The sequence below is a fragment of the Lytechinus variegatus genome, chromosome 1 (assembly GCF_018143015.1).
Source record: "Lytechinus variegatus isolate NC3 chromosome 1, Lvar_3.0, whole genome shotgun sequence".
NCBI classification, from domain to species: Eukaryota; Metazoa; Echinodermata; class Echinoidea; order Temnopleuroida; family Toxopneustidae; genus Lytechinus; species Lytechinus variegatus.
Window position 1 is genome coordinate 80,711,404 of NC_054740.1, and position 13,440 is coordinate 80,724,843.

Genomic DNA, 13,440 nt, shown 5'->3' on the forward strand with positions numbered 1-13,440 from the left:
AGGTGACAAACAAAAAGCTACCTTTACCCCAACATACATTACTAGAATGTATACCGGTACATGTCCTTTCCTTGCTGCAAGATTTAGCTTTTAATGGCATGTTTATATGCACATTCATTAGCCTTTTTGTATTACTTTAATTTCAGTATATATAGTTTTGCTGATAAATGGTTCAACCTTGTTTGAGTAACAAGAATATCTTTCATATGTACATAGATTGAAACTAAATAACATCAACAATTTATATTGTTTGTCTTTGTCATATGTGCGTAATTGTTGGGCTCCATTTGCATACATTATTCCAAAGTAGAAAAACTAAAATAAACCCCTCAAAAGTTCCGCAACTCAAGTTTGAGTGCTAATAAATTTCTTAGTGTGCCATCATTGGAAAGTACGATCATGTGTCATTTGTAATGCTAGTGTTATCATGAAATACACAGACATGATAAATACACAGACATGATAAATATGCAGCAATGTAAAAAATGAAATGTTGCAAAATTCGTTGCCATGTCATGTTTGAGTTCTGCAACTCAAATTGCAAGTTTGAGTGCTAATAAATTTCTTAACGTGCCATCATCATGTGTAAAAGTGATATCTTTAGGAAGCATGATTATTCTTCTTTACAATCATGTGTCATTTGTAATGCTAGTCACAGACATGATAATACGCAGCAATGTTAGACATGAAATGTTGCAACTCAGTCGCTTGCATGGTAGAAATTCTTTAGAAATCAATGCATTTTGCAACATTTCAATTCTGACTTTTCTCGATGTTCAGGGTGATTGCATATTTCATACATAATCACAGCAAAATTGCATGTCATTGTAAAGAAGAATAATTCAGCTTTCCAATGATACCAGTTTCATCTTTTATACTTCATTAACCAAAAAGATATCATCCCCCAAAACTGAATTGCAAAACTTTTTTTGAGGGGTTTATATGTATTTACTAGGTACATCAGATCAGAAGTTCTTTGTTTTTAGTTTGTATATACTGGCAAGAGTTTGTGGCTTGGTGTTTAGAACATTACATGGAAGAAACTGAAATATGGGCTTACAAAATATAGCTACCATATTGGGATATAGTGTATACAACCAGGCATTACCACTTGATGTCTCCACTCAATTACATGTAGTTTCATCGACATAATTCTGGAAACGTAGCTACAAAATTTGTACAAACAGTGATGTTTCCAATGAATTTTGCCGAAGTGGGTTCAGAGGGGAGTGGTTTTCACGGTACAAAATTCCTTGCCCACTTTCCAAAAGATATCACTCGATATCTGCTGACGAAAGGGGTTTGGGTATTAATCCTTCAATATACTTATCATTTATTTTGTTTCTAGATTAACTCCATCCATGAGACTTCAAGGATTTTTGAATAATCGGAGTGATTGGTCACAACCCTTATACAAGATGGTTCCTGTTTAAAAATAAGGAACATTGACAGAATTGGCCACAAGCATGATTAACAAGTCTGTACAAAGAGAATTGATTTGAAAAGCTGTTAGTGCTTCAGGACTTTGATCCAGGCCTGTCCAAGCAAATACATATAACAGAGCACCAGTCTCCTAACAACACTTCTTCAGCAAATGTACAAGCACAAGTGTCTTATCTAAATACAGGCCAATGATAAAACATTTTAAGAACTGACTTACAAGTCAGGAGTTGTGCAATTTCATTGCATTTCCATCTATTTAATATGGAAATATCAGGAAATAGGAATTATTACTCCGAAAATGACACTGCTGTTAAATATTCAGTATATAACCCAATAATTACAAGAGAGCAATTCTATCTTGCAAAGATGATATCGAAACAAGCTCTATTCCCCTCTTTGTTACAGATGTTCAACAAGTTCAGTACATACTCTTCATATGTGAACTTCTGTAAGCTTATCTTTCAGACCTCAAGTGTGACAACTTTAAACCTTCAGCTTATCCACAGCCTTGACTAAATCATGGGGACCCTACGCCTACGGTGGTAGCACAAGAGACGGCCGACTCTCCGGAGCAGTAGCCGATGCTATCGTTGTCATCAATCGCCATCGTGTTCGTTATGATCTGTTTCGGTAGAAAGATAAATGAACTATATATTTGTTATATTGATTTGGTCCTGGTTTGAAACAAAGTTACACTTTTATATTAATATATTCAGCTGCGCTAAGACTTTTTTTACCCAATACTACATGTACACAACAATTTTCTGAACTAAAGAGATCAATTTATAGTAATATAATATTATGGAATAGATGATTATTATGATTTTGCGTTTTCACATCATTCTTCATATTCTAATTCAATTAGATTAATTATATATAAAACCACTTCTCAAGCATTAGATTGGACAAATCTTTATTTTTTCTTATATAGCTTTCAAATATAATTATTAAATCAAGAATATAACAGTCGTTTCAAATTTTCACAAGAATCAATAAAGAGATAGCAATATTCCAAAATGATGAAGATCCATTGGAGATTATTATCATAATTTAAAATGGCTTCACACTGAATTTTGCTTTCTCTCATGCTACTTCTTAAGGGCAATAACTCTGGCAGATTGTGATATATTCCTGGCTAATATGGTTGATAACAATACTTCAATTCCAGTATGTATTATATGAGGATCTTCCTGAAAATGATTTGTCTTTGATCTCTTTGTTTTTATTTAAATCTTGGCTTGAGAAGTCAAATAGACAAATGGGGCCACTCATACAAAGGTATTCTCATTTTAGATAATTGCCCGGTGATTTATTCCATATGAGCTAAGAAATATTGAGAAAGGCACAGAAGAGGATGCTAGGTCAGTCAATCGTTTTGAAGTAGGAGCTTACCTTCTTAATCTTGGCTTTCTTGAGATCACCTCTGAGTCTAAGGATGGCTTTGAGCTGTCTCCTCGTCAGCTCTGGGTGCTTCATTACAAGACTCTGTAAGAAATATCATCATCATTTAATTGCCATATTCATAACATTCATACAAGGATGTAATAAATAATACAGCAAAATAATGAAATTGCAATCAAAACAGACATGCATTTTTCCCAGATTGTACATGTATGAAATTTTGATTGACTTTCATATGATTAGTTTGTTTTCACATCTTATCAAAGAAAAAGGAAAAACAGTTTATTCTGTGGATACATACATTGTACATGTCGACAGTGAGAGGGAGAGAGAGTAATTGTACAATAAACAATTATGCCGGCATTAAGTCATGTTAGTGATTAGTCCCTTTGGCCTGCATTCTGAATTCTGGTTTAACTTAAACCATGGGCCAAGTCTGGGTTAAAAATGTAAGAAGTTAAAAGATAAACTTGCTCAAAAGACTGCTGTTAAGCAGCAGTATGATGAGCAAAGGCCTGTGAAATAATCTCTCACCGTTACTTCCAATACGATTGTTTGCTTGTCACTCAGGTGAATAACTTCTGCCATCTGTCTCAACATGTTGAAAATGGATATGTGAACCTTAAATGACAAAAAAGAGATTATGATGAAGCATTCTACATTATACCAAAATGTTTATGTTCTTATGTAGGATTCTTAGTCTCGATATATATACTTTCAATATAAGAAAATATATGAATTTTCTTGAATAATTATGGTGGTGCCTTGATCTATCAATCAACATGAATAGTATATATATATACAATCAATTTCATTGTTATGGATACCATTTAAAAAAGCACCATTTAAAAAAGCACCATTTTGTCACACAATTTCAAATTTTTGTAGATCGACATTCCATCAGGCAAGAATATTGCTGAATCCCTCAATACTGATTCCTTCAAATCAATAAATATCTCCTCTGACATAGCAACATACCTCTGCTTCTTTCTGGAGTGAAGCTAGTGTATTCTCAATCTGATCACACTCCCACAGGATCTGCTCAGCAACATTCTGCCTCTCTTTGGAATTCTTACATGTGATGCAGACCGTCCTACAAGTAGATAAAACAACAAGTGATCATCTACTTTGCTCTAGTATAAGACATCTAGCCACTTTTCCTTTGACAATGCTGTGAATCAAAATGTGACAATTACCCAGCAACACATCTTCTACAATAATGGTCAAACATTCTGAAAGCATCAATGCTTTCTTGATCGTGCGAAGTCCCAGAGATCTTTTCATAAAATATTCTTAAAAACATCATTACTGTTTAGAGGGTATCCTTTAAAAAAATTTATCTATGTAGGATCATTTTGAAGGAAAGTCTTCTCTTGGTTTCTCTCAAGTCATTTGTTTCCTGATCATATCCTTGAATTTTCCTTTTTCAAGACAAAGTTTATTAAAGATATTCTTAAATCGTCCGCAAAAAAAATTGACCCCCCCCAAAAAAAAGGTCTTCAACCAAAAATCAAGGATTACGTGCCAGCCCAAAAAAATGACAAGCCAAAAAAAGTCTTCAGCTTCTCGTCGGGGGGGGGGGGGGCAGGGATAGGTCCTTTAGGTACGCTAGTGATTTTAGGTATTAGGTGTATTCTTTTTTGTACAATCATTTGTAAGGAACTGTTCTTGTCAATGTTATTACTTTTTAAGAATGGTTTTCTTTAAGACATTCATTTTGAAGGCATAGTTCTTGTTGATAATATCGATAAACCATTGTTTTGAGGGGGTATTTTTCAAAACTTTCTTTAAGAATGATGATGATGATCATTGAAGAGTTCTAGTTAAGTAATCATTGCCTCTGTGGATATTTTAGGGCGAAGTGCTTGATGAGAAATTAGTTCTCACCTTCGACTGAAGCTCTTTGTGTATTCCTGTAGCATGTACTGTTCAATCTTCTCCCTCCATTCGCCGGTGAACTGTCTCCGAAGATGAAACGTGTATGCCGTAATGATGTCACACACCTCACCAATACATGATGTGCCATTCTGAACAAACCTATTTATAAAGAGAATGAGCAAACAATCAGTATTGTGATTGACAATCTATTCCTAATTAATAGTTAAACTCTTCTTACTTGATGAATGGATTATATAGTATTCTTTTGTTGTGCGTTCTAACCCTCCCCTTCCCCTCCGCCAATGAAAAATACGAACCTTTTCTAGAGGTTTTCAGACTTAATAAACCATATTTAAAAAAGAAATAAATGACCTAAAATTCAAGTCAGTTGACCTATAAATATTTTCAATATCTGCAGGGCATTTGCTTTTATTTTTCAAATTTTCAATACGAGTTACCTGACAATATTTTATTATTGATAGCTAAAATTTATTTGTAGCACTTCTCTATCAATATTGAAGGAGAATATTTGGTGACAGTTTGGTTCGAAATGGTTGATCATTCCCAATCAGTTGTAAAACTTACCATTGTTTTGTGCCAACCAATTTCAGGAGAGGCTTTATCTCGGCAAAGAGATCATTCATGAATTTGTCAAAGCTTTAAAGAGATAAAAAAGATGGGTGAAATTAAAGTTAATAAAGTGTCTGATGTGATAAATAATTAGATCGATGATGGTAGATTCGTACTAATGGGAATTGAAAAAGGTTAATCATTGAATTAAGCAAAATAGATACAATGAATTTAATAATAGATAGACAGGAACTTGAATTTATCACCATATAATCATAAAAGCGATGTATAATATTCAGTCAAAGCAGGTTGTTTTAAAGTAAAATGAATAACAGTTTGAACAAAAATCAGACAAACAATGATAATTTCATAAATTTGGAGGAGTTAGAATAGACATTGCATAGATCGAGACATAATAACAATGAATATAATACATTAAAAATTGGCATTTATCAATATAATTACCATTCTTTGGCTAGTCTTCTCATCATATTTAGTGAGTACGTGAAATCGTCCTCGTCTTCATCTGTCTGTTTGGGATTCTTCTTCTCCCCCTGGGGGCGCTGTTGATTGAAGAGCTGCGAATGCTCAATGATGGTCTCAAAGTTATTCAATGCTGCTACCTGTATGGATAAATGCCAATAGGAATAATTCAAATTATCAATAAATGAATGAATAAATAACTAAAAATACATGAGAATATAAAAACAAATATACCAATAATAATATTGATGGCTTGTCCCAATAAAACTTGTTAACTATATTTGAAATAGCCATGGAAAATGTTTAATAATTAACCCATTGTGTGCCACTGCTGAAAAGGGTCATATTTTTTATAATGAAATATCAATTGAAATGTAAAGGAATCTAAAGAGATACATTGTTTGGTGAATTAAATTTATTAATGGTAATTGCTTGGTTGATGAAAAAAAATGGTAGTTCCCAGGGGCGGATCCAGGATTTTGCAAAAGCGGGGCAAATTTTTTTGGAGGAAAATTTTGACAAGCTCTTCCCCCCCCCAAAAAAAGTTTTCAAGCATAAATTAAGGATATTTCCCCCACGAGCGTACCTACTGGGGGGGGGGCCCGGGAGCAGTCTGCCCCCCTAACGAGCCACAACCCATGCAAAGGACGTATCCCTGCCCCCCCGACGAGCTTGAAAGACCTTTTTTGCCCCCCCCCCTGACGAGCTTGAAGACCTTTATTCCCCCCCCCCCAACGAGCTTGAAGCCCTTTTTTTACCTTTTTTTTGCTTGTCAAATTTTTTGGCGGACGTTTTGCCCCCCCCCTGTGGAAAATCCTAGGTAGTCACTGGATATGTCGTACCCGAAAAAATTTGACAACCAAAAAAAATGTCTTCAATTTCAATTTTGCTAACTTCTATGTCGGGATATTCATGCAAACATGAATGGTTTATTCAGGGAAACAAGAATTTTCGTACCGAGAATTGCACGTAGAATTTTGGTTTATTTAGCTGACTTCGTTTCTCCTCTGCTGCTGTGGTCGACAGGTGCGGCTCCACCGTTTTTCTTATCTTCTTCACCAGCTGGGCCGACTTGGGTGATGGCTGCGGTGATGATGGGGGCGTAGTTGACACCGATCTCGTCGGAATATAGACCTTCACGGCCGCTACAGGTAGAAAAGCAAAAAGAAGTGTTTCGAAATAAGAACATAAAACCTCTAGATTCATATTGTCTACTTTCTTTTAGGCAAGGAAATATCATTTAGAAACGTCAGACTATATAATACCTATTGTCGGGAGTTCATGCCACTCCTAATGAATTTCTAAATCCGCATTACATACAGATGTCAAAATTCTCGTTAATAGAAATTGTTGTTTATAACTTCAACAATGATGTCCGACTTATGTTAAAATCGTTGAAGCATTGGAAAATATGTAATCGAATCATTCACATGTACATAAAAAGGAACAGAGATGACAGCCAGACAAAACGTTATGGGATATTACAAAATTAAATGTTTAAAGGTCCTTGCATATTTGTGAGAACATCATTCAGAAGACCGTGGTTCAGTGATATCCAACAATTGGCTTATGGCATGTGTGAGTGTCATCAAAATTATAGAATTTGTCGTTGAATAATACTTAGGGATTTTCGGATGACTGATCACCTGTATAGCTGTAGACAATCGTGCATGGGTTTAAACAAAGTTCGTAAAAATACAGAAGAACTATACTGCTTGTGGCCTTGTTAATCAGATAATGCTATAATCGGATCACAACTTCCCTCTGACTATATAATTGAGAGAGAATATTTTCACAATCAGTATGCAATGCTATAAATCTGTTGAATTGCAGCATTTCCCATTATATTCTACGAAGTAAACAAGTCATAAACAAGATGGGGAGCAGTTTATATCTTGAAATATTGAAATAATGTTTTGTCGTGGTGTGCCCAATTTTCTCACTCTGTGTTCACAAAAGACATTGTATAGGGTAATTAATCTCTACGAAAACATACTTGCACAATTAAAATAACCATTTTAGTGTGGAAATAAATCTTAAAAGTAGGATTGTACGATCATTTCGTTTTGGAAAAAAATATCGATAAAAATATTTCACATCAAAGAAACTTTAATCGTTTAACAAAAACAGACTGAGTGATACTTAATGTAAAACAGTGATATTTACTGACAAAAATCTGAAAAATTAGTTAATAAAAATATTAGAACAGTTTTCTTCTGACAAAAATCTGAAAATTAGTTGATAAAAATATCAAAACAATTGTGTAAAACAGTGATATTTACTGACAAAAATCTGAAAATTAGTTGCTAAAAATTTTGAAATAAATATGTAAAACAGTGATATTTACTGAAATTAGTTAATAAAGATATTAAAACAATTGTGTAAAAGAGTGATATTTACTGATAAAAAAAGCCCTGAAAATTAGTTAATAAATATATCATAACAATTTTGTTCAACAGTGATTTTTACAAAGAAAAATCTGAAAATTAGTTAATAAAAATATTTTTAAAAACAAAAGCTCTTACCTGCATAGTGCTGTACAATGTTCCTGACTTCATCAAGACAATAGCCTAATAAAGCTTTGTATGTTCCTGTACTTATCTCACGGGCAACATCCAACTAGAAACAAACAATTTTGAAGATGTTTAATAATATTCTATATATATCACACAATAAATGATGTAGCATGTATTTATCATTATTTCATGTACTGATTTATATTTATTGACAATTAAACTATTAAAGGTACGACTGTTATACATCATTACAATTGTTATTTTCATTGTCAATAGTTTTGAATCGTTGTGACTTCTTTTGAAGTAAAGGTTATAGCGATTTTTCATTGAAGTTCACTTTGTTTACAGTTTGATTTACAAATAAAAATCTGACCGACATTATGAACAAAAGACTCAAAACGAGGTCAAAATAGTGACATCACTTTCTCATTTCAATAAGAGTTAACGGGGTCCAGCTCTCAAAACACATCTAAAAATGCGTTGACCATCATAAAGGCCGACAGAAATAATAATAAGGCTATTTTTTCTTCTCACTTATACAAAATATAAAGGTCAGTTGTAATTACTGCAATTAAAATACTTACGTTTTGCCTGAGTAAGTCAAACAAGTGGACGGGAAATTCTGTGTACAAGTACCCATCTTTGTCTTGCTTCGGAGGTGAGTCTTCACTCTTCCAGTCCTGGAGAAATCAAAATATATTTCAAAATGCACTGATTTTTTTTCTTTTTCTAATCGGCAGTAAACTATATATAATGATAATTATACTTAATGTGTCGTCTGAGTTAGAAAGTAATGGTACATGAGCGATTGCTACCTTTGGAAATTCAGTTTGTATGCCTATAGAGAAAATACCCAATGTATATGTAAAGCCTGGAAAATAATGGATCGGATGGACTGCATGGATGGATTCCCTAATATGAACCAGACTGTGCGTGACTAATTAATTCCGTTCTAAAGAAGAAAATGTTTTCCATTATGCTGCTTTGAAATTAAGATGAACAAACGGAGAAATTCTCAACAGAATGACAAACATGATTTGTCTGGTTTTACAGCAGTCTCATCATGCAATACAAGCTTACCCTGAAATTTTCCCAAAGTGAAAAGATTATCACATTTATGAACAGTTGTTTCAGCCTAAACGATTGATTTTCTCTGCTTACTGGATTTCCAATATTTTTCGATACTTTGATTTTGACCGAATGGTGATGATATAACTTACCTCTCTCTCCTTCTGCAAAGCGTCCTTGGCCCAATGTTTAACATTGCTATGTACTGTCTTTAAATAACTGAAACATAAAATCGAGATATTTCTTTCGATGAGACTCTTGTTAAACTTAATCATGCGTTTTGATTAAAACAGATTCATGAAAACAAAAACAATCACCTTCATTTTTTAATCATTCCAAAAAGGAGACAAACTTTATCTATAAGTAGGAGCCCACACATTTCTGATGCAAACATTATACCGCGAGACAAAACAAACTTTTATTTTGAAACTAAAGTTTAAGGGTGACTCATTTCTTCCATTCTCTCCTTAATTATTGATTGATTGTATCTATTCTTTTTTCATTTCAAATTAGAAAAAGACTACAACGTTAAGCAAAATATAATATACACAAATTCACGGCGCTTTTCTTTATTTTGTGGACAGATAAAAGTGTAGACAGGGGCGGATCCAGGATTTTCCAAAGGGGGGGGGGGCAAATTTTTCAAAGGAAAATTTTGACACGCAAAAAAAAAAGAATTTCAACCACAAATTAAAGACACTTCTAACCTGAAAATAACTGATAAGCAAAAAAAGTTCTTAAATTTCAAAAGAGGGGGCACACCTTTGTTTTAATGGCATTTTTACATCACATATTTCAATTTTGCTTCTCAAGGGGGGGGGGGCATGCCCCCTTGGATCCGCCAGTGAGTGTAGAATATTAAAAAGTGAAATGTGACACGTGACTTTAATTGGCCTGGTGCTTCCAGCAGACTCGATTGATTATTGTTTTTGGAAGGGTTTGCTTTATTTCATGAGAAAAAAGATCGATAAATTCCCCACTGCTATTAGGCACATTGTCATGGATAAACACATACAGTGTTAATGTATGCATTAATTCTTATATTCTTTACAATAGATCGAGCCCCCCACCCCTTCTACCAGCTAGTGCAATAGCTAATTTCAGGCATTAAAATATATTTATCGTAATTAACATCGTCATTGCTCACATACCAATGTCACAAACTGGAACAAATCATAATTAAGATTTCATTTTCATTCCCTTTTCGCATAGCAATGTCAGTAGTGTGTGACGATCACAAAGAATGACTCCAGGCAATTTGAAATCGTACTAATTGTCTCTGATTTATGAATACCGTAGAAGTTTCTGATGAACTTGGACAATATAATGTCTAAAATTACATGTTTAGGGAAAATGATACATTGTTATTGTTTTGCTTATACGGTCCTCAGTGAAGTGAGTTTATAATCAAAGCGAGTATGACAATAACAATCAAACGGACAAAAATGATAAGACACATAAACAATTACAAAACAGATTCATTTGAATAGTATCATAATTCAATAACTTTAACACTTTCCAATGAAAAACGTGAGGTTGTACGAATTCATTAAATCTTTACCTATACTAAATTACATATTGTTGTATCATTATAATGCTTAATCAAAACAACCTGAGAGGTATTTGTTTTTCTGTTCTGGTTCAAAACACACTTGACCTTGAACAAACTGTGTCAATAAAATTCATACAACTGGACCTGTTTGACTTATATGAGGTAAAAAAAAATCATTTACTAAATCGTAATCATGATAATGAATATATCCTCGGCGAGACAGTTCATTGAATGGTTTTGTAACTATTGCTTTGAAAGAATTCATTTGTGGTTAGCTGATCGTCTGTGTCATTAGGGAGTTAGATGTTTTCAAGGAAATTAGACTGACCCTCTTCTTGTCTCTGTATTCACTTCAAAATCCTGTTATCATCAAACCAATTCTTATTTTCATCTTTCCGTCCTCATCATCGCTTCTATATTCCTCTATATATCTTTTTTATTCGCCGTTTTCCAGTTATTTCTCTGGTCATGTCTGGAATCATTTACATGGACATTATTTGCCCTCTCCTCTTGAACATGCTTCTTTTCATATATCAATCAGACTCTTCGCATTTACTACGGGGAAACTCTCAACAAGCACCAATTCCTTTGAAAATGCAAGTCAAATCACAATGGAGAGGCTGAGTGTCGGAAGTTGATGGACTGGGACGGTATCGGAATCTCTTGACTCTGGAAAACGACATTATTTGCAATAGTTCGTCCGGTGCAAATCTTCGGATGATCTGCTGTCTCAGTCCTACATCTCTCGACAATAGACTGGACCTCTAGGAAGAACATAGCCATTGTATCAATGGCTCTGAATAGAGTAATCCATCCGTATATATTTAAGTGCTTATATATCTATATTTAATCTTATATCTTGCAATGTATTTTGCTGTGATTTTTATATGGTAACTAAAACCAAACCAAACCAAGTCTCTCAGCTCTCCATTGTGATTTTAATTGCGGCATTTTCAACCGAATCAACGCGCTGTAGAGAGTTTCCCCGTAGTAAATGCGAAAACTACCTATTACATGTATAATGTTATTTATTCTGATGCACTGAAGAGAGAAAATGGGGTGGGGAGGTTTTTGTGTGAGGGAGGTGTCTTGTGATCTTTACGATCGTCACTTGTGACTAGTCCAGTCCCTAAACGACCCAACCTTGCTCTATTCAACCTCTTACAGAACGAATCATTAAAAAAAGAGATATAATTATTTGAGGCGAAATGAATGACAGGTCGTCAAATTATTGATGTAATAAAATACCAACCTTTGCTCCAACTCCTTCCTTGTATGCTCTGGAACGATGTTCTCTGCAGCCTGTTCTAAGGAGACACCTTCAATAAACGACACGTTGAATCTTTTCATTTCAGCCCTGAAATTAAAAAAAAAAATCTAAAATTATTTTTTGCTGACAGCGTGCCCCACCTATTTTGAATCAAGTTCCTTTCTTAACACGAATGATTTTGTTTGTTAACATATCATAGCTTGGGGGAATTTTCATTACATTCGTTGCTTCATAGTCAATGTACATGTAGCTCAATACCGTGCTTTGTCGTGTAGATGAATACAATGAAATCTATTTTTCTTGAAGTCAGGTATGCAGGATTAAGAAGATAACAATTCTTATGCGTCATCCTCAATCATGCATGAAATCTTCACGATTCTGATATTTACATTCTCAGTTTGACACAATATTGTTCCACGGTATGTTTTCCTCTCCACTCTTGTGCTGTTTCTCGATTTTATTTTTCGATTCACATTTTTATTTTCATTTCCTCATTCTTCTCTTCTTTCATATTTTCTTTCTTTCCTCCTCCCCCTCCCTTTTCTCCTCCTCCTCCCCTCCTTCTTGTCTTCTTGTTCTTCCTGTTGTTGTTCTTCTTCTTCCTCTTCTTCTCCTCCTCCTCCCCCTATTCCATTTCCTTCCTATTTTCAATTTTCCCCTTTTTGTCTTCCTCTTTTCTCTCCTTTTTTACAATTTTTTTCTATGACAGCTATATATTCAATATACAGGCCTACTTGATATTATATTCAATCACATTGTCTTCCTTACTTGTGTTCTGTGAGCCAGCTCAGTAGTTGAATGATCTCGTTGTGTCGAAGTCCTGGTGATACTATATCTTGAATCTGAAAATTCAAATTTCCCCGAAAACACGAAAACACATTATTTAAATGCTTTCTGATAACTGAAATTTCCTTCTTTGCTTTCTTCCTTTCTATCAAATCCTATTTATGATATTTAAGCCAAATCGTATGTTTAAATCTCCAATTTTTCGTATCTATCTATTTATACATTAATAAATGCTCTGGAAGATGGTAAAAAAAAATCAATTTCCTGGTTTTCCCCAGAGTCAGAGATTCTATTGAAAGCATTCAGTTATGTTAGGGATTTTCCATAGAAATGTGTCATGCGCTACTGAATAGAATAGAACTGGTAATCACAATGCGAATTTATAATAGATCATTTATGATAATCACAAATAATTTCTGCTTCGATCGCTTCGCTCATAAACAGAGTTCTTCTTTGTCGCAGCTAATGATTAC

General features: G+C 34.1%; 1 protein-coding gene across 4 annotated transcripts in view; it reads right to left on the reverse strand.

The window, feature by feature from the left end:
- Nucleotides 1–1,218: 1,218 nt before the first annotated feature.
- Nucleotides 1,219–13,440, reverse strand: part of LOC121424784 (exocyst complex component 3-like) — a 48,387-nt gene continuing 36,165 nt past the window's right edge. For 3 of the 4 annotated variants that reach the window (XM_041620587.1, XM_041620563.1, XM_041620579.1), the window contains exons 9-21: nt 12,950–13,023; nt 12,164–12,268; nt 9,512–9,578; nt 8,876–8,971; nt 8,301–8,394; nt 6,733–6,920; nt 5,758–5,915; nt 5,308–5,379; nt 4,732–4,881; nt 3,823–3,937; nt 3,379–3,465; nt 2,836–2,928; nt 1,219–2,065 (exon numbers count right to left, since the gene is read on the reverse strand). In XM_041620587.1, coding sequence (XP_041476521.1) covers nt 1,961–2,065; nt 2,836–2,928; nt 3,379–3,465; nt 3,823–3,937; nt 4,732–4,881; nt 5,308–5,379; nt 5,758–5,915; nt 6,733–6,920; nt 8,301–8,394; nt 8,876–8,971; nt 9,512–9,578; nt 12,164–12,268; nt 12,950–13,023 — 1,404 coding nt within the window. In that variant the 3' untranslated portion in view covers nt 1,219–1,960. Of the gene's footprint in view, nt 2,091–2,835; nt 2,929–3,378; nt 3,466–3,822; nt 3,938–4,731; nt 4,882–5,307; nt 5,380–5,757; nt 5,916–6,732; nt 6,921–8,300; nt 8,395–8,875; nt 8,972–9,511; nt 9,579–12,163; nt 12,269–12,949; nt 13,024–13,440 lie in introns of all 4 variants that reach the window. The other variant, XM_041620570.1, reaches the window with a different exon arrangement.